This window comes from Phascolarctos cinereus, unplaced genomic scaffold (genome assembly GCF_003287225.1).
Source record: "Phascolarctos cinereus isolate Bilbo 61053 unplaced genomic scaffold, phaCin_HiC Scaffold_8;HRSCAF=390, whole genome shotgun sequence".
NCBI lineage: Eukaryota > Metazoa > Chordata > Mammalia > Diprotodontia > Phascolarctidae > Phascolarctos > Phascolarctos cinereus.
In genome coordinates this window covers 4,853,666-4,879,451 of record NW_027556291.1, presented here as the reverse complement: position 1 = coordinate 4,879,451, position 25,786 = coordinate 4,853,666, and the positions used below count along the sequence as shown (strand labels likewise).

Here is a 25,786-nt window from a genome sequence, read left to right as displayed (position 1 = left end):
CACACAGTCGCTCGAATCTCCTCTTCTGTTTGAGCCCCAGAAATATCCAAGGAGGGGCCAAGACGTGTATCTAAGACTGTCTAGAGCAGGAGTGGGCAAATTCTGGCCCCCAGACCAAATCTGGCCCACCACCTGTTTTGGTATGGCCTGTGAGTTAAGGATGGTTTTTACATTTTGGTATGGCCCACAGGCCACATTTGCCACCCCATGGTCTAGAACCTTTTGGATAGGAGAGCTGTTCCATGGAAGGGAGCAGGTAGAAAGAACAAGGGATGATGGGAGAGGACTGTGGCAGGCCCAATTTTCAGCCAGCAGAAGGAAGAGTTGTCTGAAAATGGAATGGGCTCCCTTGTCCTTGGAAGGACGGAGGAGCCATGATTTGAGGATTCCAAGCTACACTTGGAGGCACTGGCAGCTGGCAGAACAGCAGAAGGCCATCCCCTGGAGCTGTCTCCCTGATCCCATCCCTTCTCATCGACGGAAGGATGCTTTCTGCCTGTCTCCTGGCACTGGCCCTGCCACCTACAAGCCTACAAAGGTTTCTTCCATCCTTGGCCCTGCATCCCCCAAGCTATTGTCCTATGTCTACCTTCTCTTGCTTTGTCAATTTCTTAGAGTAATCTAAGACCTTACCATTGTCTAAGTGCCTCCACTTCCCCATCTCCCATTTACTTCTCAACCCATTTCCAACAGAGTCCCTGCCATCACATGGCCTGCAGTATTTTGGGGGACAAACCAAAACCCAGGCAATTGTGAGGTGTGCTCTGAGAAGGGAAGGGAGCAGGAAGATGGGAAGGAATTACTTACAGTGAATTCCCCAGTGACCGCGTCAAACCCCACGTGGATCGTATGCTCAAAGTCAGAAGGAAGCGAGATCTCTGGCCTTTCCTTTTCTTTCTTCTTGTTGGCTGGAAGAAAAAAAAAAGAGAGGAGGGCCAGAGGCTGACTGGCGGCCGTGATCAAGCAGCACCGCAAACTCACAGACTGACACCTGGAGTCTAACCAGGAAACCAAAGGCCCAACTGGGAAATGACTGGCACAGCGTCACACAAGAAACAAGTTTCTCTTGTTGGAATCTGATGACCTTTACCCAAGCTGAGCAGTCTGGCTGTTAACAATCACTAAAAAGAAGAAATTTGCGAGCCTCTAAAGAGGAGTCTTTTCAGCACAGCTGAAGATTATTATCATAATCAACTCTCTGACTCTGCAAGTCAAGGTAGGTCTGTCTAGAGCTTTGAATAATAACGATAATACTAACGATGGCAGACTCTCCAACTTGGAGGGGACCAAGAATCACCAGATTGATATCTCTCCCCTTATGGTCTCTTCTCTCTAGGTTTTCAGGACACCCCCTACCCTGGTTCTCCTCCTCCCTCTCTGCCTGCTCCTTCTCTGTTTCCTTTGCTGGATCCTCCTCCAGATCACGCCCTCCAACCATAGGTGTCCCTCAGGGCTCTGACCTGGGCCCTCTGCTCTTCTCCCTCTAGACACCTTCACTTGGCGATCTCAGCTCCCACGGATTGAATGACCATCTCTGTGCTGCTGATTCTCCAATCTACCCATCCTGGCCCAAACCCTCTGTTGACCTCCAACCTCACATCTGCAACTGCCTCTCAGACATCTTGAACTGGATGGCCAGCAGACAGCTGAAACTCAACATGTCAAAAACAGAACTTAGGATCTCCCACATCTCTCAAACATGCCCCCTTCTCTCTTCTGATGCTGCCAGCCCCTGATGGAGGCCCTCATCACCTCATGCCTGGACTACTGCCACAGCTGCCTCAAGTCACTCTCCCTTCCAATCCACCTTCCATTCGGCCACTAAAGTTCAGGTCTGATCATGTAAACCCCTCCCCCCAGTCAAGAAACTCCAGTGGCTCCCAGTCACCTCCAGGAACAAATACAAAACGCTCTGTTTGGCATTCAAGGCCCTTCCTAAGCTGACCCATCCTCCCTTTCCAGTCCTTCCACACTTTACTCCCTGACACATTGTCTTCAATCCGGCGACGCTGGTCCCCAGGCTGTTCCATGAACAAGACCCTCCATCTCTCAGCCCCCAGATTTTCTGCTCCAGCTCCTCCACTCCAGGAAGTCTTTCCCCATCCCAGTGTCTTCCTTTGTATATGTTTGGATGCATGCTGTCCTTCCCATTAGATTGTAAGCCCCTTGAGGACAGGGATTGCCTTTTGCCTCTTTTTGTATGCTTAGCATTTAGCAGGTGCTGAATAATTGTCTATTGATTTATTGAAATGTCTAAGAATGACAACAATAACCCTCCATCCTCAGTGGAGAAAACAGCTCACTCAGCCCTCAAGCATCCACTGCCAAAGCATAGAGGCTCCAAAGGCCCCCCTTCAGGCATCATTTGGCAGCTCCCCACCCAACCCCCTCTTCCTCCTCAAGGTTTTGCATCCATCCCCTTTTTCTCCTCCCTCCATTCCTTCCTGTCCCACTCCTCCTCCCTTCAGAGCCTTCCCAGGTGCCAGCCAGTCCAATACTCTAAGCCAAAATATGGGCAAATGGGAGATAGCTATAGGCACACCTCAAGGCCTTGCTCCCTCTAATTCCTATGCCACACACATGCATTTGACATCAGGAGAAATTCTGCTCATGTGGTCTTTCTGTTATACCATAGAAACTGGCATCAATTAGATTCAGTCACACAAATGCACAGCCCATAGTCTGATATCAAGTGGAAAACACCAGAACGATCACAAGTCCTTTTTCTATGTTACTCGTTACATTCTACAAAGCACATTCCTCACAATAACCCGGTGAGGGAAACAGGATCAGGATTATTATCCCTATTATCAAGATGAGGAAATTTGAGTCTCTGAGTGGGAAAGTGACTTGCAAAGGGTCCCCCGGCCACTAAGTATCCAACTTGAGATTTGAATTCAGCTCTTCTGACTTGAATACAATACTGGTCTACATACAAGTTGCCCTTCCTTGGCACCCTTCACTCCCTGCCAAATCTAGTATCTCTATAACCTGAGGTCTAAAGTGGCACCTTAAATCATATCAATTTTCAAGAAAGCAGTGATGATAAGGAACAAGCCATCTTTATCTAAAATGAAAGAGCTGCTTCCTTAAAAAGATTTCACAGTAAAGATACGTGCAATCATGTGTGTGTGTGTGTGTGTGTGTGTGTGTGTGTGTGTGTGTATAATGAATCCACTGGAATTCTCCCTTTCCTAATTCAAGTGGGCTTGAGCTCTGCCAACCTGTGGAGCTGGACAGACTTTGAATACAACCCACCAATGGTGATGGGTCTGAGAGTCTCACCACCAGAAGGCTGGTCCTCAGAGGAGAAGATTGTTTTGGCCATAGCAACTCGTGAAACCATCCACTGAGTCCTAGAGGCTCTAGCCTAGATTGGTGCAAGGACCCATGCATGGACCTTTTGAAATACTGAAGCATGTAACTAATAAGGTAAATGTTAAGTCCTACACTGGAGTCCAAAAGATCAGTTCAGGGGCTGCCCCTTGAAGCAGCCTGCCCTGAAGCACACCCCCACACACACCTGAAAGTGTGCTCTCCCTCAGGCGTGGCTACTTACCTCCTGCAGGACTCCAAGCCTGTCCACTCCCCCCTCTGGGGAAGTCTCTTCTCCATAAAAGAAGGCCTCAGGGGTCCTCCCAACACCAAGACCTTGGGATTTTCCTGGCACATTTGGGCTCTATCTCTCCTTTGTCCATGCCATTCTCTCTTCTGGCCAAATTATTTGTTTATTCATTCATTCATTCACTCATCAAACACTTATTATGAAGTACTCCCGCTAGGCAGAGTCCTGAACTAGGCTCCAGGAGGGGTAAAAAGATGAAATAACTTGGTTTCTGCTCTCTTAGAACATAGTCTAGAATAGGGGGGAGGGGCTTCACTTATCAAATCAGCTAAGTGCTTACCATGTACAGAACCCTAGGAGCTCCCTGTAAGAGACACAAAGTATAGAAAAGCCTCAGTCGCTGCCTTCAGCAGTGGGTGGGAGGCAGGGTCAACAACATTACATGATTAAGTGTCAGGCACAATGACCAGTCCCAAGTTCAAGAGGCCTGATACTGAAGTGTTCCTTCTGGGAGACAAGAGGAACTGAATACAGCACACTTTGCAAGACATGCCCCATGTATTGATGGGTTTGGAATAACTGTTGGTCTTTGTTAGTGTCACAAGAAAGTGTTTAATTGGGGGGGTGAGGGTGGAGTCATTAAGAAATAAAGATTATATAAATAGGGGGCAGGAAGAAAACACTAAGTGGATTTGGGAGTTGCAAACAATATTCTATGTGTAGTCCAAAGGGAAAGGTTGTTACTGGCCAAGGTGAATCAGGACGGGCTCCCTGAAGAAGTTGGGAGTTGGGCTTGAAAGGATGGGTAGGAATTCCAAGGTGAAGAAGGGACAGAAGACATTCCAGGCATAAGGAAGAGTATAAGCAAAGACAAGAAAATGGGGGCTCACAGCCCACAGAGCGCTCTAGTGGAGAGGGAGCTTGGAGCCCATGGATCGAAGGGATCTAAGGTGCTAAAGCTAGGGAGTTCAGAGGAGCTGACTCAGTGGGCAACAAGGCACTGCCGAAGGGAGGGAAGGCCTACCTCACTCACATGTATATACAATGATGGAAGCTCCTGAAGCAGGGGTGGGCAGCCTTTGGCCCTCTAGGTCCTCAAGTGAGGCCCTTTGACTGAATCCGAACTTCACAGAAGGATTTGTTTGTGGCTTTCATCTTTGCAGAGCTTTTCCACAATTGTTTTGGTCCAAAGCCATCATTTCATTTCAATGCAGATTACCAACGATTCGCCATCAAGTGTCTTTTTTTTACACCTAGTAGATAATCAATAAGTGTTGGTGGAAATGGAATGAACTCTGGCTTTGATCTTGACAGGTGACCATCCACCATCTTGCACTGGGGGGAAAGACTTTTGCCGTTTTCTCCCCTGGGGCCACCTAGGCCCAACTTCTCTTCCTCTACTATTCACTTAGGGGTCTGAGCTCCCAAGGGCCATCAGTCTATCACATTCCCAAGACTCCAACCAGGTTGGTGCATGTGGGCAAAGAAGGTTAATCACAGATGAAGAAGAGAAGACTCAATGTATCCAGGAAATTGCAGAGTCAGGGCATGGAGGGTCTTGTTCAAGGAGCAGCAAAGAGGCCAGGGTCACTGGATGGAAGAGGGCCAGAAGGTATCAGAAGACTGGACTGGTGGGAGGGTGCTGGATTATGAAGAGATTTAAAAGTCAACCAGAGGACTGTAGAGTTGTGATGAGTGCAATAGTGAATTAATGAGGGAGGTATAAAAGGATTGCTTTGCTGCAGTGAGGGCCCAGTTGAGATTACATAACATAAATTTTTAGTGGACCCAGCTCTGTTCAGCAGCACATGAGTAGAAGCAAAAGCTATAGATGGTGGAAGAAATCCAGGGTTGGGGCTTGACAAGACATGATCAGCAACAGGGCATCAGGGCAAAGGACTTGAGTGTAGAAGACGGTATAGAGTTAAACTGCCACATCAAGATAGGGAGAGGATGAGAGTACAGGCAGCAAAGGGGTGAAGGCCTGGGAAAAAACTGGGGGGTAGAGGAAATGGAGGTCACAGGGAAGATAAAGAATAGAGGGAAAGATGGAATGATTTTTAAAAAAACCTTATGATCTGCTAAAGGAATTTCATGAAGATGGAGGGAGAACATTGTGAGTGATACAAAATCAAGGGCATGACCATCATTGAGTGTAGTCGAGATGGGGTGGAGGAGGAGGTCATGGGACATGAGCAAGTCAGACAACTGGAAAGTTAGGCCAGAACTAGAACGATGGGAGGACAGCCGAGAAATATCGCCTCCATCTAAGGAAAACCTGCTAACAGGGAGATCAGCTTCCCCAAAGTAGGATGGGCTGCCTTGGAGGCGGTACTTCCCCAGCATTGGAGTTCCCCAAGTAGAATCTCAATGACCCTTTGTTATGGTATGGCTTGCAATAGGTGTCCATCTAAACTTCCTTCCTACTTTGAGCTTCTGAGGGGTCATAGGAGGCAGGCTTGGGCATGAAAGAGTGAAGAACTTCCTACTACTCAGAGCTGCCCCACAATGCAATGGGCTGTCTTTGGAGGAAGAGAATACCCTATAACTGGGCCTGAATCCCAATGATAGGTTGGACTAGGCATCTCTGAGCTCCCTTGTGCAGGTTTGAAGACTCACACCTACCTGCTCCCTGACAGGGAAACTCATTTCTCCCATTACCATCACATCAGTGACAGAAGCAGCCCCACACAACAGGAAGGGAAGCCTCATTTCTTCTTCTCCCCTTTTTTTATCTCCTCTTGTATAGATATGCGCCTCTGAGCACAAAGCAAGGGACCGGCCTCCTGTCCTCCAATGAGCTCTCCCTAAGCAACCAGCTCTCATCCGAGACATGACATAGTCATTTATGTTATGGTTGTGTCCTTGTCTGGTCTTTCTTAGAAGATTATGAACTCCTTGAGGGCAGGGACTATGCCTTATACAACTTTGGGTCTCCTCCTCTGCTAATAAAGAACAGAGTGGGGCCTAGAGAAGAGATGACTTGGGGTTTAGGAATAGGGGATAGGACATCTGAGGTGAGGGATTAGGTTCTGCACACAGTCAGTATTTCATAAATATTTCTTAAAGTAATGGGTAAACGCATTGAGTGTTTGCCTAGAGAAGACTAGGAGGGTGACCCAAACAGTACCCATTCTTGAATATCTGAAGAGCTAACATGGGGAAGAGAAAATCTAATTGGCACTCTAGGACCAAGGATGTGGAACTCCAAAGGCCCTCAGAGGCCCAGGGTGGTGAAGTGACTTAGTCCAGAGCCAGAAGCCAGTCCCAGGTCAGTTGTCAAAGCCAGCCCTGTTCCACCCCTTTCCACTGTGCCAGTGTCTAAAGAATGTGCCAACTTGCAAACACAACCCAGAGCTGGATCCCTGGACATCACATAGGGTTCACAGCTCACTATATTTCCTTACCTATCTTAGGGGTATAAAGGGATAAGCATTGATACAGCACCTACTATGTGCTAAGCATTTTTACAAATATGATGTCGTTTGATCCTCACGACAACCCTGGGATGTAGGGGCTACTACAATCTGGCAGGCAGACTTGCCCAGGTGAGGTGACTTGCCCAGGGTCACACAGCTAAGAAGTATCTGTGGCTAGATTTGAACAAAGGTCTAGGTCCAGCACTCTATCTACTGCTCCACTCAACTGCCACCCAGCCACCTTCAACTTAGCACCCTCTACACAACGTATACAGCACGCTGAACGTGAACCCTGGTGCTTGGCACATTCACCCAACCCCTCCTGGGACCAGCTCTCTAGTACCAATCCTACTGCTCTCTCTTCTCCCAAAGCATCTCACTAGAAAAGAGGGGTGCCCTGAGGAAGGAAGGGGACACTGCTGAATTCATGTTTGTTGAATGAATGAATGAATGAACAATCCCTGGGGATTCAGGCACCCTTGGTCATGTTCCATTTACCCAGCTCCCTGTAGCCCATCCATACCACACCCTAACAGGATTCCCTGTTTATTGAGGCATCATGTCATGAAGAATCCAAAAGAGCCCTGGATAGGAAGTAAGGATCCCTGGGTCAGAGGGACCTGAATTCTTGCAGTATAACCCTGGGCGGGGGGGGGGGATCTCCTCCCTTCCTTGAGGCTCAGTTTTACTCCTTCTGCCCTGATGAACAGTGAGGCCTTTGGCAAGCCCCTTCCCTAGCCCCTGGGTCTCAGTTTCCCTACAAATGAAATTATATCTACATTCCCATCCAGATCTGACATTTTAGGAGTTGGAAGGAGGAAAGATAATTATTCCTTAAGCAATGTTTGTTGAAATGAATTAAATTAACTCATATTCTCTCATTTAATCCTTCTACCAGGCAGAGAGAGGTCAATTACAACCTTTAGGGCAGTGGCAACATGGTTCCTGGCTGAAATGCCAGACAAAGCCATCTTGAAGAAGGATTGGTCCCAGAGGACAGAACTTAGACCCCGTGGTGGAAGTCACAGGGGACGCAGATCCCAGCTTCCCAAGGAGGAGAGCTCTTCTGAATGGCCAGGGGCTACCACAGGAGCAAGCAGTGATTGGCTACCCATCTCTGGCAGGAGGGTAGCTGGGGAGGGGCAGAGCCTGGTGGCCATGGCCAGCCTTGAATACGCACAGTGACCACAACCACAGAAAACAGTGCAAACCAAACACTGTCTGATCATGACTGCCAAGCTCGGGCCCTGAGAAGAGCTGAGGAAATGTGGCAGAGGTGGGGGCCTATGGGGATAGAACACCACATGTACTGTCAGCTTTGCTTTGCTTTGTGTTACTTTCCATGGAAATATTTCTTGCTGGAGATGGCTCATGGGGGGGGAGGGGGGGAAGGGATATTTTCAGAAATGAATGTGATGCAAAAAATATTTTTAATAAAAAAGATAAATTTTAAAACTATGCTATGGAGGGACCATAGGATTTCAAACTTGAAGGAATCTTCAAGTCCAACCCTTCATTTTGTAGAGAAGGAAACTCTGACCCAATATAAGGGGAAGTGACCTGCCCAAGGTCACACAGGTAGTCAGTTACCGAGGCAGCATTCAAACCTAGCTCTCTGGATTCCAATCCCAAAGCACTTTGTATTCTGCTCATACTTTTTATAATCACTATCTCCATTTAACATTTTGGGGGAAACTGAGACCCTGCGAACAATGTCACCTGGCAAGTGTTAGAGACAAAACCAGGTCTCTTGTGTCCCCTGTGCCAAACCTCCTGTCACAAAATGACAGAGCCACTGTCCTAGGTCAAAGCCCAGACTCCCCACCCTAGGAAACCCTGAAAACTCACAAAGACAGAGAACCTCGGCTCAAAGGCCATTTCCCAAGAGCCCCCAGGGAGGCCCAGAGGGAGTGTGGCCATAGGCAGAGAAAAGGGAGCAGCCGGCAATACATTACTTTTGTCCCCTCCTCCAGGGAAGATGGAGCGGAGGCGGGCTTTCTTGTTCTTCTCCTCTGGAGCCACGGGCAGGGGCTTGGAGGAGTGGTTGAGGGCAGAGGGGTCACGGTTGTTACTGTTCATTCTCAGCGGAGGGGCTGGGGGCTTCTCCTCACTGTCTGCACCGTCAGACATGGTCAGCGGCACTGGCACTTCACAGTCTCCTGAAGGAAGAGGGAAGAGAGTGAGTTAGCCACAGCCTGTGGGAGCACAGAATGCCAGAGCTGGGGGACATCCTAGCTGGAAGGGACACTGGGTCACAAAATGTCACTGCTGCAGGGAGGGGCCCAAAGAACTCTGACCTTCCAATGTCAGACCTGCAATCCGACCTTATTACTTTACAGATGAGGCAACCGAGTCGCTGAGAGGGAAACGTTCAAGGTGGCACCCGGGTGCGTGGTCAGAATCCAGCTGGGACTCCACTCTGCATGGCCTTCTGTGTCCAAGCTTGTCTTTGCTGGCATTCCTCTACCACTTGACAACTGCCCAAGCAGTACCTGCAAACCCAGCGGAAGCAGCTGGAAGAGACCTTCCTGCTGAGCCTGGATCCAAGCCTAGACACCCATAATCCTAATAAGAAGTCCTGGTTTTATGGTTTACAAAGCACTTGACTCAAAATGAGCCTGCAAAGGAATGGGGGGCGGGGGGGCAGGTCCTGTCTGTCCATCACCCACTGCTGTGCAGAGAAACCTGATGAAAGGGCTTTGCCCAAGGTCACACAGAGAGTAAGCCCCGCTAGCAGGATCTGAACCCACACAGCCCCAGCTACATCATGCCAAAACAGCAAAACACAGAACTGCAGAGCAGGGAGTGATCTCCAAAATGGCAGCCTGTCCAACCCAGCCGCGAGAGCACCCTATATACGAGGAGGGACCCCACTTCCCAACTCCCTTTGAGTAGCTCTGACTATCACAAAATGCTTCCTCACATCCAGCCAGCCCCTATAGCTTTATGAGCCCTATTCTTCTACCCACCTTGCTCCTGGGGCTGCCAGGCGACACAAAGCTGGTTCCCCTTCTATATGACGAACTTGCATACTTGAAAGACAAAGCCCATAATCCCAGACACTGGTGCACAAAACGCACACACATACGCGCACAAACACCCACCCCATCTTCTCTCCAGGCTGCCCCTCATGTGGCAAGGCCTCCAGTCCCCTCGCCATCCCGACTGCCCTGCCCTACCCACACTGCGACTTGTCAGTCTTTCCAAAAACTGTGCCATGTAACCTAGGCCCACCATTCCAGCTGGGCTCTGACCAGGACCAGGTCATACTACAGCCATTCTCACTGAGTGAGCCTTCAAGGATAGCAAAGCAGTTTCCATACATCATCTCCTTTGCTCTTTGAGGGAGATATTGGTCTGGTCCTCGGAGCTGCCCGTGCCCAGAGGGCTTCCTGGTCAGGTACAAGTTGGCACGGATGCCCTCAGAGAGTGCAGAGGGGCTAGAGAGACTCTCGCCTTTCTTGCCTGGGGTCAGGTTAGGTCTGGCCTGCTTTGTCACCCAACTGTGCCTTCAGATTCAAGCCCCCGATCCCACCAGCCAGGCACTGGGAGAGCAGCTGGGACCCCAGAGAGAGACCAAAGCAAAAGCCAGTCCCCCCCTGCTACTGGGGGCTACAACAGGGGAACAGAGACATGAGCACATGCAGAGCACCTCGCACCTTCCCTTTATCACTGGAGACTCAGAGGGAGGGCCTGGCTCCCAATCCTTCCCCCTTTCCTGGGCTGCCTCGCCCCCACCCCCGCCCCCTCTACTGCACACACCCTTGGGCTTGGGATCAGCATCAACTCAGCTTAACCACCTGTTCTTTTGGGCCGTCTGAAGGGCCTCTTTTGTGGTAAGGTCTCTGGAGAGAGCTCCTGTCCCCCCGGGGGCCCACAGCTCAAACACTGAACTCATCTGCATGTGGGCAAGGGTGGAATTCCACCCCCTGGCTCACTCCCCAGCAATGTCACTGAGTCATCATTTTTTTGTGCTAGAAGGGACATTAGGGGTCATCTAGTCTCCATGACCTCCTCTTTTACAGAGAAGGAAACAGACACCCAGAGAGATCCCATGGCCAGTGAGCAACAGCCTCCTTGGGCCTACAGGAAAAGCTTTCAGGCCTCCCGAACACCCAACTGGTGCTTTTTCAATGTAATTGATGGACTCGCTAGCAGAGAGCTAGAAGGGTCTTTGGCATCATCTAGTCAAGTCATTTGGGCTGGACTGGGGCCGCTTTTCTTTCTCTTTGCCTCCTCTCTTCCTCCCATCTCCCTCTCCTTCTCCAGAGGTTAGGGATGAGGGAAAAGAAACCCCCCATTCTCCTCACCCTCAAGGTGGGAGAGGCAGCTCCAGGCTGCAGCCCTCTGGTGCCCCCAACTCCTCAGCCCCCCAGGCCCCAGGCCAGGCAGGATGTGTCCCTACCTCCGGGCAGAGGGTGTGGGCATCACCTGCCTCTTCTCCAGCAGCTGCAGAAAAGAGAGAGAGTCCAGGGCCGCCTCCTTCCTTCTCACCTCCTCCCGGGAGCCCCCACCGTCCCCAGCTGCCTCCATCCTTGGCTGTCCCCAGCGATGCTGATGTCACTGCCTCTCTACCCCATCATTGGCCATGAGCCCAGAGCCCAACAGGGGAGCCAAGCTGGGCCAAGGGAGAAGAACAGAGGAGGACAGAGGAGGAGGGAGGGAAACTAGGGTTGGTCAGGCCAAGCTACATGGGCCAAAACCACTCCCAGCAGGGGCCTCTGCACACAGTAGGTACTCTTGCTCTGCTGACTGGTTAGGCAGATGCACTCCCCTCACAGAGCCCAAGGGGAGAAACTCTTTTAAGAATGCTAGCTGAGGAATTCCCAGAGGGCAGGGCCCAGCTCAGAATTGGCCTTGCATTTCCTCCCTGCCTCCCCCTATACCCTACCCCCCAATACTGCCAGCACAGGGTCCTACACACAGTAGGGGCTGAACAAAGAACAAATGAAGCAGTAAGGGAGTGAATGAAAGAATGAGTAGGAAAAGTGACCCGAGTAAATGAATGAGCGCCTCCTGGGGTGAGAGGCAGGGAGCAAAGGACAAAGAACCCTGGGTAGAGTCAGGAAGCCTGAATGAAAGGTCTGACCTGGGGCCTTGTCCCTTCCCCCACCCTCCCCCCCGAGCTTCCTCAGTTTCTTGCTCTGTAAGATGAGAGGATTGTACTTGATCCAGTCTTTAAGGCTGCTCTTCAGTTTCATCTTCCTAAACTGCCGCTTTCTTCACTGTCCTTCCCCATCCAAGAGGTTCTCCCTGGTTCTCTCTGACCCACAGGATCTAATCCAAACAACTCTAAGAACCCTCCATGTACTAAGCCCTACCAACCCCGCCAGCCTTGTTTTCTCCTTCCTGTCCCCTGCTGGCCCTGCCCAGCTCCCAAACATATTAAAAGAAGATTCCTCTCTGCCTCATCCCCCCCCACCACTACCTATTCCTGACCCTGTCTGTCAGGGCCCAGTTCTGCTGTTACCTTCTCCAAGACATCATCTACCATCCACAAAGCCCTCTACAGATCATCAAACCCTCCAATGTTCACACATCTCTTCACTAGCTACATTGTCCCCTACTCTTTACAAAGGCTTCCACCATTTAATGGCCCTCTACAGTTTACAAATATCTTCAGACCTTCCAAGATCTTTCACAATGACCTCAATGGCTTAAAATGAATGCTCTCTCCTGTCCTCTGCCCTTGGAAATAATACAAGGCATGGCAAGGTCCTGTCAGAACAGAGCCGTTAGTGCTAAAGCACAGACTGAGCTGAGACTGGGCAGAAAAGCTCAGAAGAGCCAGAAGGTCTCTCTTAGAGACACTGAGAAGGGACACTCAAAGAGGGGTGCCACCTCTGCTCAGCTGGGGGGGGGGGTGATGAGAGCAACAGCAGAGAGAGGGCCCAGCTGCTTGCCTCTTACACTGCATGTTGGCCCTACCAAGAAATAGGATCTCTGGAATGAAAAGAACAGCTAGAAAAGGGTTCATTGGGAGCTGGTACCATAGGAAGAGCGCCTAGTTAGTTGTTCTGAGTGAATTCATCTCACCAGGCCCTGATGGACTAAATCTCAGAGTGCTAAAAGAACTGGCAGATGGGATTGCTGAGCCTATCACTGATTTCTGAAAGAGTATGGAAAAACATCCTGAGGGGGTACAGGCTGGGAGGAGGGAAAATGTCCTGATCTACAGCAAAAGGAAGAAAATGGAGTGAGTACATTAGAAGCCAATGAGGCTGGCTGATTCTTGGAAAAACCTGAGAAGATATTCATCCACTTATTGAATGAGCAAATCTTATCAGACAGATAAATGAACACCTAGAAAAGGAAGTCATGGTCCCAAAGAGTCATCATGGCTTCATGCTACACTGAACTTATTTCCTTTTTGGGATGGGATTACTAGATCAAGGGAATGCTGTCAATTTTAGCAAAACAGATAAATTCCCTCAAGTCATTCTTGTGGAAAAGATGGAAAGATACAGAAAACATAATTAGGTGGAATCAGGACTGGTTGAATTATGAGATCCAAAGGGATTGTCATTAGTGGTTCCATGAAAGGATGTCTCCAAAGGAGATCTGTGCCAGGCCCATCACTGTTTGACATTTTTATCAATGATTTGGTCAAAGGCAGATGACACAAAACTGAGAGGACAGCTAAACTCTGGGGGAAAGATAGGATCAGGACTTTCAAGGTGATTGACTTCCTCGAACATTGAGCCAAATCTAAGAAGAGAAAATCTAATAAGGATAAATGTGGAGAGGTAACATGGAGAGAGTGAATGGAGTCTTGAAATCACAGCTCCATGCTGTCTCCGTAGTCTGGCTGTGAGCAGGCCTGGAATGCTCTCCCTCCCCCCCTCCCTGGCGGCCTTCAATCTCAGCTCAAATCCCACCTTCTGAGAAAAACCCTCACTGATTCCCCTTCATTCCAGTGCCTTTACTCTCTTGGTTATCCCTGATGTATCACATGTACATCTATAGATATATATAGATATACATAATAAAGAGATAAATCTACATCTATATGTTATATATAATACATATATTTATGTAAATATAAACACATATTTATTTAAATATATGTATGTGTTAATAAATATATTTAGTAAATCTATATTGTACAAATATAAGTCTACATCTATATATTTTATATATAAATATATAAAGCATATTTACATAAATATAAACCTATGTTTCTATAAATATATGCATATATTCAATAAATATATTTAATAAATCTCTATTACATAATCCTATAAACCTACATCTATGTATTTAATCTATTTCTAGAAATATAAATATACATTTGTATATTTCATCACTCTGATCTAGCTATATTTAGTAAATAGATCACATATATCCACAAATGGACATCTATAGATTTTGTTTATACATTTGTTTGCACGTTGTCTCCCTTATTAGACTGTAAGCTACTTGAGGGCAGAGATCCTCTTTTTGCCATTCTTTGCATCCCCAGTACTAGGCTAAGAACTTGAACCCCGATTTTCCTTATTTGGTCAAGTCAGCTAGCATTAACCTCCTGCTATGTTCAAGTTCTGCCTCTGACACCAACTAGCTATGTGATCATGGGAAAGCCACGCAACCTCTAGCGCCCCAAGTAACTATCTAAGACAGTTACTGAGCTGCACTGGTAGAGGGAATTCCCACACAAGGAGTTGCCTATGGTGCTGAATTCCAGATCCACCCAACACTGCTGCCGCTGTCGCCACCACCATCACCAAAAATGTGAATTCTCCCAGTTGAGTCCAAAGAATTAACCTCTGAAGTATGGCTTAGGGGAGCATGGCTAAGCAGCAGTTTGATTGAAAAAAGATCAGGCCAGAAGAAGGGGGTAATAAGTGAACTTCAACTCCAAGAAGAACCAAAAAAGCCAATCTGGCCTTAGGCTCCATGAAGAGAGGCCCAGAATGAGGCCTAAAGCAGGGACAGCTGTCCCGGTCAGCCCCCATCTGGTGCATCCAAGTGCCACATGGGAAGCACATTGCTAAGCCAGAGAGCATCCAGAGGCAAGCGGCCAGAAGGACCCTGCAGGTCATGCAAGACCATGCAAGGGGAGGATAAGCTGAAGGCAGTGGGGATGTTTTGCCTCAAGGAGAGAAGAATCAGAGAGGACATGAAATAGAAGCTGGATTAGGCTTTCTCTGTTTAGCCCAAGACAGTAGAACTAGCAATAAGTGAAAGTTGCAAAGAGGAAAAATTGGGCCTAACATAAAGTCATGTCAGATCAAATGAACAAGCATGCCAGGCATTGTGCTAAGACCTGGGGCAAAACAATGGCAAAAACGATCCCTGCCCTCAAGGAGTTCCCAGTCTAAGGGGGAGCCAACATGAAACAACAAGGTACAAACAAGCTACAGACGGATAAATTGCAGGTAATCTCAGAGGGAAAAGGGGAAATGGCTTCATGCAGAATGTGGTAGGAAGCCAGAGAAGCCAAGAGGCTGAGAGGAAGAGGGGGAAGACTCCAGGCCTGGGCAAAGGCAGAGGAAATGCCTAGAATCAGGAGATGAGTATCTTGTCTGAGGAAAGGCAAGGAGGCCAGTGTCCCTGGATCGCAGAGTAAATGGAGGGGAATAAGGTCGGGGAAAGGAAGTTGTGAAGGGCTTTCAACACCAACTAGAAGGTTTTATATTTGATCCTGGAGGGGATAGGGAGTCACTGGAGTTTACGGAATAATGTTGGGCGGGGGGTGATATGGGTTAGGAAGTGTGAGGCAAAGGGAAAGATATAATGGGAAAAGTCTAAGATCAGAGAAAAGCATTTCAGATGGCAAGAGTCAAGGATATACTGAGATAATGTATATAAAGTGCATTGCAAACCTTACAGTACTACCAAAAAGCTGTTATTATTTTTATCATCATCATTATCATCAAGGATGTGACATCTCTACGTGTGGTAGAGTTGGGATGGAGGAATACGTCATGGGAAATAAGGGAACTGAGGAACTCAAAGATTAGAGCTTGAAGAAGGTTGGGGAGGAGAAAAAGACTGTGCCCCACACATTGTGCCCATTGAGGAAGAAGCAGAGTATGCTGGAGGTCAACAGACGACAGCTACCAGATTTTGGATTGAGGGATAAATACGTTACTACGTGATGATGGTAGAGGGAAAGCTTGGAACCAACAGCGGGGAGCAAGAAGTGTTCTGACCAGTGTGTTGGGGAAGGGGAAGCAGGTACAAGGGAAAGTGGAACCAGTGCTGGAAATGGCGGCCAAAGATATCACGTCATAAGGATGGCACCAGGATGCAGTGAGTCTCAGAAGATGGGAAAAAAATGAGAGAGGAAAAGGCTTAAGACAAAAGTTAAGTTTAGGATCTTTGGGGGATGTATTCCAGAGAGTGTATAAGGAAATATGAGGTAAAGAAAAGCTTCCTGACAATTGGTGACACCCCAAAGTGACATGGGCTGACTCAGAAGCTGGCAGAGCTCCCCTTATTAGAGGGGATGGATGAGTATGTTCCAGGTATATTGTAAAGGATTTCCTTTTTCAGGAAAAGGCTAGCTTAGATGGCTTCTGAGATCCTTTTCAACTCTGAATTTCTGCGATTCTGTGAAATCATTTACACTGCCCTCTACATGTGACAAAGTCTGTTGCCATTCACAAGTTGCTCTGTAGCCCTCTACTGATTAGAAAGCCCTGTACCATTGACAAGGTCATCTACTGTTACTATATCCTCTACAATTTACAAAACTCTCTCTCTCTTTCTCTCCTGCTTGCAAATTCTACCATTTACAAAGCCCTCTTTGATTTACAAGTCTCTCTGCACCAATGTGCTTTTCAGTATACCTTTTTAATGTCAAAAACTAAAGAGAAACAGAAGTGAGTTGCTCCAGGCCAGAACTTCACAAAAATGAAGCCAATAAACCAGTGTGAACTCTAGTAAACAACCCTAATGCTTCCAATTGCCAGGAAAGGGTCATATCAAGGAAGCTCAGCCTCAGCTCTGGTAAACAAACCAGAAGCCTACAGTAGCTTGGAATGAGGATACTCATTAGAACTGAAATAAGAGCTCTGGAGGAGAGAAGTAGAAGGAAAATTAACAGCTTAGAACAGAAGGCAGCAAACCTGAGCCAAGTAGTAGGCTCCATGAAAAACAGAAATATTAGCTCAAAGTCGGAAGACTGAAAAAAAATGGATGGAAATGGGAAATATCTACTTTCAAAAACAGGTGACCCAAAAACGAGAGAGAATTTAAGAATCACTGTACTCCCTGAAAACCAAGACCAGACAAAAAAACTTGGATACCAAATGTCAAGAAATCATAAAAGAAATCTGTCCAGATCTATTAGAAGCAAAACCAGAAAGAATCCACCAATCACCTCCTGAAATAAACCCCAAACTAAAAAACACCGAGGAACATTATAGCCACAATCCAGAGCTTTCAAGTCTTTTTCAAAGAAAAAATATAGCATAGTCAAAATCACATACCTACTACAAAGGAGGTAAATTCTTAGAATATGACATTCTAAAAGGCTGACAATCAAAAATAACTTAGCTTCACAAACTGAGTATAAAACTACAGGGAGGAAAAGGCCCTTTAATAGAATGGAGGACTTTAAAGCATTCCTGATGAAAGAGCCAGAGCTTCTCAGAAACTTTGAAATGCAAACACAAGAGTCAAGGGAGAGACTAAACAATACTGAAGCACATTCTAATGAAGGGAGAAGAGACAAAAGGCTCTTCAGAATCCCACTTCTTCAAGGGGCACAGAGCTGAGAAAAAGATGGAGGTCTCAGTGTGCTTTTGTTCGCTTGCTGAGAGAAAAGAAGAGGGAATTTGCTGAAGAGGGAAGAAGCCACTAAGTCTTGTAATTGGAGAGGGCAAGAGTTTACAAACATGGAGGAAAGGATGGAAGGGGTGACCATATCATGAACTGATCTGAACTGAATAAAGGAGGATTGAAGTCACGCATGTGCACGAATGTGTACACAGGTGCATACACACATACGAAGACGGGGGAAGGTTGAAGCAGGAACATAGGCTTGGGGAGGAAACAGTCACAAGCAGGATAAATTTCAACTTTGAAGTGTGGATGGGAAGGGAAGGAAGAAATGAAGGGAAGGTAGAAAGGAAGAGAATGAAACAGGGAAGTGAGAGAGAAAGAAAGAAAGAAAAAAGAAAGAAAGAAAGAAAGAAAGAAAGAAAGAAAGAAAGAAAGAAAGAAAGAAAGAAAGAAAGAAAGAAAGAGAAAGGGAAGGAAGGGAGGGAGGAAGGAAGGAACGAAGGAAGAAAGAAAGAAAGAAAAGAAAGAAGAAAGAAAGAAGAAAGAAAGAAAGAAAGAAAGAAAGGAAGGAAGGAAGGAAGGAAGGAAGGAAGGAAGGAAGGAAGGAAAAGAAGGAAGGAAGGAAGGAAGGAAGGAAGGAAGGAAGGAAGGAAGGAAGATCAGCAAGTATTAGTATGTGTCAGGTGATTACTGAATGGGAAAAGAAAGGACTATCTCAGCTGTGTGCGCACCTTTATGAAAATTAACTGTGAGCAACAATTTTGGCACACAAACCGGGCCTGGTTCTGAAACCAAAGGCTCTGTTCACTTGTGTAATGCTTTCTATCTAAATTAATCTATTAGCAGCTTTTAGAAAACGTCCCATCATCATTGGTAAGACATACAGCATCAAGGGCCTGAGCTCTCTTGCTAAAAACCTCATAAACAAATGTAGAAAAGTAGCAATATTAAACACATCCTTTCCTGACCACAATGCACCAAAAATTAGACTCAGTATAAGGCCATTAAAGAAATGATTAAAAATTCAAAGACTATTTGGTCTCCAACAATTGGAGACTAAATGACTTAATCCTATGGTAGGTGAAAGAACAAATCATAGAAACAATTGATAATTTAATCAAATAAAATAACAATGGGGTAACATACTAAACCTTTTAGGATGTAGCCAAAGAGATCCTTAGGGGGAAATGTAGATCTCTTAAGGACATCCGCAAAAGAGAGAAAGAACACTTGAATTAGACATAGAACTAAAACAGAACAAAAACTAAAAAAAAAAAAAAACCTAAAAAAGCAACAAAGAGAAAAAGCCAAACTAAATACAAAATAGAAATTCTAAAAAATCAAAGGGATAAAATTTAAAAAAAGGGTTGACAAAACTAGAAGCTATTTTAGAAAGCTAATAAAATAAAGCTATTAACTAATTTTTTTTAAAAAGAGGGGAAAATCAAATTTCAAATATAAAAATAAGAAAAAAAATTCACAACAAATGCAGAGGGAATAAAGAAAATTACTAGAAACTATGTTATCCAATTATATGCCAACACAGTTGATGACAACTGAAATGGATATTTACAAAAAATATAAAATATTCATAATAACAGGAAAAATACAGAATTTAAATCATCTTATCCCAGAAAAACAAACAGAACAAACCACAAAGGAACTTGCAAAAGGGAAAAAACCCAGAACCAGCTGCTTTTGCAAGTGAATTAATTACAGTATTATATAAATTGTTTGCAAAAGTAGGAAAAGTTGAGATCTTACCAAATTCCTTCTAGGAAACAGATATGGTTTTGATACCAAAACCAGAGAGATTGAAGTAATGAAAGAAAATGACAGACCAATAGTACTAATGAGTATTAATGCAAAAATATTGAACACAATGTTAGCCAAGAGTGTAAGCAACATACTAAAAAGATTCTATACTCTGACCAGGTTGGCTTTACACTAAGAATGCAGGGTTGGTTCAATATTATGAAAGCTATAAATACGGTAGGTCATATGACAACAAAACCATGCAATTTTCCCACTAGATGCAGAATAATTGATACTCTGATTAAGACATTGTCAAGAAAAAGTAATTTTCAAAACTTCTGAATTCTGATGGATACAGTGACCAATCAGATCTTGAGAGGACAATAATGTAGCCGACTGAGGGTGACAGCCTAGAATGTGAAAGCAGACAGACATCTGCAAACACAGGGCTTTGTTGGACCTGTCTCGATTTGTTTGTTTTTTTGAGGGGGTTGGGGGGGGGTAGTGTTGAAACTACTGGGTTAAATTTAAAATAGACTTTGAAAAATGAAATAGATTTTTTTGGTTTCATATGCTATCCTTTCATCTGTTTTTTGTAAGTGAAAATGCTCATATTTACTGATGTCTAAGTTCAGAAAAATCTTTTTAAAACCATTTCAAAAAATAATTAGACTCTTTAAAAAAAAAAAGCTGGACAAGGTTTGTGAGAGGCAGAGCTGAGGAGGCAGAGCCTGTGGACATTGACAAAGCCATCAGTGCCCTTTATGACTTGTCAAGTCCTTAGCAATGCCCAATGCCTGTGACAACTAATAATCATTCCATCATTGAGAAGGGCCCATATGGTGTAGGGGCAGCTAGGTGGCCCAGTGGACAGAGTGGATAGAGCGCTAGGCCTGGAGTCAGGAAGATGTGAGCTCAAATGTGACCTTAAGACACTTCTTAGCTGTGTGACTCTGGGCAAGTCACTTCACCCTGTTTGCCTCAGTTCCTCATCTGTAAAATGATCTGGAGAAGGAAATGGCAAACCACTCCAGTGTCTTCGCCAAGAAAACCCCAAATGGGGTCACGAAGAGTCAGACAGGATTGAACAACAAAATACAGTTTAGAGCCAACTGATCAATGCTCTGGAGACACTATGTGAGGTGCTATGATTCCAACTCTGACATACTGTGATTTCAATGGCCTTTCCTTTTCCAGGCCTCAGTTTTAATGAAATCACTACGTTGGAGCAGATGATCTCTTCAGATCTGGGCTCCTGCCCTGGAACCCTGGAATCCTAAGCACCTTGACCATTTGAGGCCTGAGTTTCCCTTCTAATAAAAAGCAAACTGGCTTGTCCTGCATAAGCTAGCGGTCTGGGTCACTGTGTCATGTTTTCTTTGTTACAAGAGCAGGAAGGTTGGGACAGCTAGGTGGCACAGTGGATAGAGCACCGGCCCTGAAGTCAGGAGGACCTGAGTTCAAATCCAGCCTTAGACCAAACACTTGATACTTACTAGCTGTGTGACCCTGGGCAAGTCACTTAACCCCAACTGCCTAAGCAAAAAGAGAGAGAGAGAGAGAGAGAGAGAGAGAGAGAGAGAGAGAGAGAGAGAGAGAGAGAGAGAAGGAATTCTTGGGGAGGGAGGAGAAGGGCCCAGAAATTACTGGGACATAAAAACAAAAGGCATTAACTAATAAAGGTTTTACTTTAAAATAACTGGGTTGGACCAGATGATCTCTTCAGCTCCTGGATTCCTAGCTTGAAACCCTTTAAGTGGCTTCAACTCTCTGGGCCTCAGTTTCTTCAACTATAAAAGGGGTTCAACCCAATGGTCCTTGACTTCCCTGGATCTCCATACCTTCATCTATTGAATAAGAAAACGTTTTGTCCAATTGGGCTCTAAGATCTCTGATATTTCTCTAAAATCATTTGTTCCTCTAATACATTGTTGGTGGAGTTGTGAAATGATCCAACCATTTTGGAGAACAATTTGGAACTATGCCCAAAGGGCTACAAAAATGTGCATACCCTTTGATCCAGCAATAGCACTTCTAGGGCTATATCCCAAAGAGATCGAACAAATGGGAAAAGGACACACATGTACAAAAATATTCATAGCAGCTCTTTTTGTGGTGGCAAAGAATTGGAAATTGAGAGGATGCCCATCCATTGGGGAATGGCTGAGCAAGTTGTGGTACATGAATGTAATGGAATACTATTGTGCTATAAGAAATGATGAACAGGCTGACTTCAGAAAAACCTGGAAAGACTTATATGGGACTGATGCTGAGTGAAGTGAGCAGAACCAAGAGGACTTTGTACACAATAACAGCCACGTTATGCAATGACTAAGATTGCTAAACTGAACCCTTCTCAGCATTATGAGGATCTGAGACATCTCCAGAGGCCTCAGGATAGAAAATGCTGTCCACATCCAAAGAAAGAACTATGGAAGTTGAATCGCTATCACTTATTTTTACCTTCTGTTGAGTTTTGTGTCATCTTTTTGATGGTTCCTCCTGTTGGTTTTAATTTTTACTTACAACTTCACTAATGTGAAAATATGTTTCATGGGTATGTAAATGTAAAGCCTATGTCAGATTGTGCGCCGTCTTGGGGAGGGTGGGGGGGAGGAAGGGGGAGAAAAATTTTCAACTCAAAAGCATATGGAAGTGATTGCTGATAAATCAAAATAAATTAACAAAATTTTTTTAAAAATAAAATAAAATAAAATAAAATCATTTGTTCCTGATGTCCCCACATACTCTCTGGAATTTAGTTTCTCTCACTTTATAATAAAGGACTAAAATATAAGGGCAAAGAACAACCAATACCACTTTAAAAAAAAATCTGAGATTGCAATTAGGGTATCGTAGTTACCGATTTATAGCTAGAAGATAGAGTCCAACCTCCTCGACAGATTAGGAAACTGAGGCACAGGGCTATTAAGTGACTTGCCCTTGGTCAATTTTAAGGTCCAAACTTGACCTTGAAAAAGATGAAAGAATGTAACAAGGTGTAGGACGATGGAGGTAGATCCCTTGATATGTTAATGCTCAAAGTCTGCAAGAGCTGAGTTCAAATCCTCCTTCAGGAGGCTCAGTCAGTAGCTGTATGACTCTGGACATCTCCTTTACTGAGGTGTTACAAGGATCAAATGAAAAAAAGAGGGTTAGCATTTTATAAAGCTTAAAGCGTGACACAAATGCCAACCATCATCATCACCATCACTATCCCATACTGGGTAAATTTTCAAAACGGCTTCTTTTCTCTTGCTTATTTATTCTTTCTTACGTGGGATGAATCTCTGGGTAGGGGAAAGGGAACAGATATATTTAGAAATGACAGTGATCTGAAAATAAAATCTATTCATAAATTTCAATATTAGAAAATTTAAAAATTATATTGCTATCATGGTCTCTAAAGACCCCAACTTCAGCCCTGATCACCAGTGATCCTGAGGTTTCATCCATCTCTAAGTCCTAACTTATTTCTTTAAACAATGAGATGTTTGGACCCTATTATTTCTAGGTTGCCCGAGTGCCATCTGGGGTCATGTCTTCCAAAGTCCTGCCACCACTCTGTCACCTCAGTTTCTTTCCTTTTTAATGACAGGGCTGTCCAGAGTAGTCTTGAAACAATGGAATTCCAACTAGATACCCACAAACCCTGGAACTCATTCCTCCCTGGGTCTAGCTTTCTACCTTTAAACAATGACACGTTTACCTGATGATTGGACTGGGATCATCCCTTCCAAGACAACTTCTCTCTGGTCTTCAATTTACCTTCCTTTAAAACAGAGTTAGAAAGAATGTACTGGAAAGCCCTGATTTTAGATTTGATTTCCCGTGACCCAAGGGATCTTCTCTTATCTGGGTCTCCAGATCCTCATCTCTTGAATTGGGAAATTTTTTATCCGTTAATGGCCATGATATTTTCCCTAAGGCCATTTCTTTTCTTTTTTTCAGTGTTTACTAATAATTTTTGGTTTTCCATCTCCTACATTTCCTACTATATACATCCAAGTACTTGCTACCAGAGAGCCTTCTTTTATAATAAAGGGGGAAAAAATGGAAGAAAAAATTTAGCTAAAATAATCAGCGTACCAAAAAAAATCGGACTTGTGTGCAGTGCTGCAGACCCATGGCCCTCCCCACCCCCTACCACGTGGGCCAAGTTTGATCATTAGAGTCCCTCAATATTCCGGTGGCATTGTTTTGTGGTTGTTCTTTCATTTCACGCTATTGTAGTCATTGTCTACACTGCTCACTTCACTTGGAATCAGTTCATCTAAGCGCTTCTCTGCATTCTTATTGCATGTTATTTCTCAGAGCCGTGAAATTCCCTTAGATTCATGTCATACAATTTGTTTAGTGTTTCCCCAACTGAGGGGCACCTAGGAAGCTCCCAGCTCTCTGCTACCAAACTGTGCTGGGGCACATGGAGCCTTTCTTTTGGACACTGACCTTAGGTTGCATGCCGAAGAGTCTGCAGATTCTCCAAGGCAAAGGGTGTGCAAGTGTCTGTCAAATTTCCAGCAACTTTCCAAATGACTTTCCAAAATGATCGTCTTGCTTCACAGCCACAGCAACAATGCATTTAATGTGTCCAGCACTGACCTGACCACTGCCATGTTTTGTCAGCTTGACCCATGTGCACGGTGTGAGGTGGAAGTGCAGGACTGTTTAGATTTGCAGCCTCTTACTACTAGGGATTTGAAGCGTTGTTTCCATGTGGGTGTTTGCACTTTGCAATTTTTCTTTTCAGAACTGTCTGCTCATACCTTTGGATCACTTATCGTGAGGAATGGATTTTGGTCTTACGTATTTCTGCTAGTCATCTACCCATCTAGGAGGGGAGATGCTTATCAGATATATAGAAATACAAGATTTTTTTTTCCCCAGTCAGCCACTTCCTTTCTGAATGTACTTGCATTAATTTTTTTCATGCAAAAGCTTTTTTACCTTCATATAATCAAAATGGAAACCATTTATTTAAAATGTATATTCTCTGTATTGGTTTATTTTAATGAAAGCAACAGACCATAGTCTTCAAAGGTCCTGACCTGCAATATTTGTCTGAGTTCAGACCCAAGAATCCCTTCCAGCAAGGAGCCATTTGGATCCCAGTTTCTAGCTTTGATCACTTTTCCCAAAAGGATCGCTGCTGGAACTCAAGACCTCAGTGTGACTTGGTTTAAAGTGGCAGGATAGATGCCAGAGTCACCAAAGGCCTGGATTCCTCAAACTAACAAGAAGAAGTCTTCGATGGCATGAACTTTCTCTGAGCCAGAGTTTTACCCTTTGGGAAACAAAGTCTTTAAAAAGCATGCTTTCAAAATGAACTGATCCATTCCCTGGGATCCTAGCTTCCCCAAATCCCAAACATTCAAAGTATTTAGTGGACAAGGTTTGAAAGAGGGTCTCGAAAAGCCCTGAATGTAGCCCTGAGGACAAGGGGGCCTGAGGGTTTCCTTGCGGATCCAGACTGACAAGCTGTGGTTTTCTATATATTACCTTGCTCAGAACCACAGTTTCGTCCTTCCGGAAATGAAGCATTTGGAAACAATGGTTTAAAATGACTTGATCCTCGCAAGCCCTAGGATGATGATGATGATGATGATGATGATGATGATGATTACCATTACTATTATTATTATTATTATTATTATTATTATTATTATTATTATTATGCCAAAGCCTAAATAAACTGGTAGAGTCACCATTTCCCTCCTTCAAGAAGACTGAAGACTCCAAGGGAAACTTGTGGTCACTAAAGGACTTCATTCTTGCCCTGAGAGCAAAGATTGCCGAGTATTTACCCCACTCCTAGCCTCAGTTTGCCTGTGTGGCATAGGAAAATGAGTCCTAGCCCTGATGACCTTGTATTTCCACTGAGAACCCAGGAGCCACCTGGATGCAATGGTTTCTAAAACGACGAATCCTCTGCCTAGGACCATTTCCTTCTTTGTGGCTCTGGTTAAATGAAGTGGGGGCAGTGGTAACTGAAGCCAGCTCTTACTGGATCCAAGATTGTTCAGTTTTCAGTGTGAGCATTTATACATTGAAAATGCTACAAATCCAAGCTTGATGTATTGTTTGGTGGATTATCTAGGCTGAAGAAAGTGGAGGTAACCTTAAAGATGTGCCCTCGATACATTTTTCTTTAAGGGAGCTAGCTGTTAAACATTTACCAATGTACCTCCAAATGGAGGGATCCCATGGTCACTGAAGGCCTGGATCCCCAACCTGACAATCATTTCTTTCTGCAGATTGTCTTCCTCTGAGCTATAGATTTATCTTTTGGGGACTGAGGCCTTTGGAAAGCAGAGTT

General features: G+C 45.1%; 1 protein-coding gene across 2 annotated transcripts in view; it reads right to left on the bottom strand.

Moving 5' to 3' along the window:
- Positions 1-25,786, bottom strand: part of PAK3 (p21 (RAC1) activated kinase 3) — a 75,201-nt gene that overhangs the window by 25,071 nt on the left and 24,344 nt on the right. For both annotated transcript variants that reach the window (XM_078147714.1, XM_078147715.1), the window contains exons 2-3: positions 8,940-9,143; positions 808-908 (exon numbers count right to left, since the gene is read on the bottom strand). In XM_078147714.1, coding sequence (XP_078003840.1) covers positions 808-908; positions 8,940-9,114 — 276 coding nt within the window. In that variant the 5' untranslated portion in view covers positions 9,115-9,143. The remainder of the gene's footprint in view (positions 1-807; positions 909-8,939; positions 9,144-25,786) is intronic.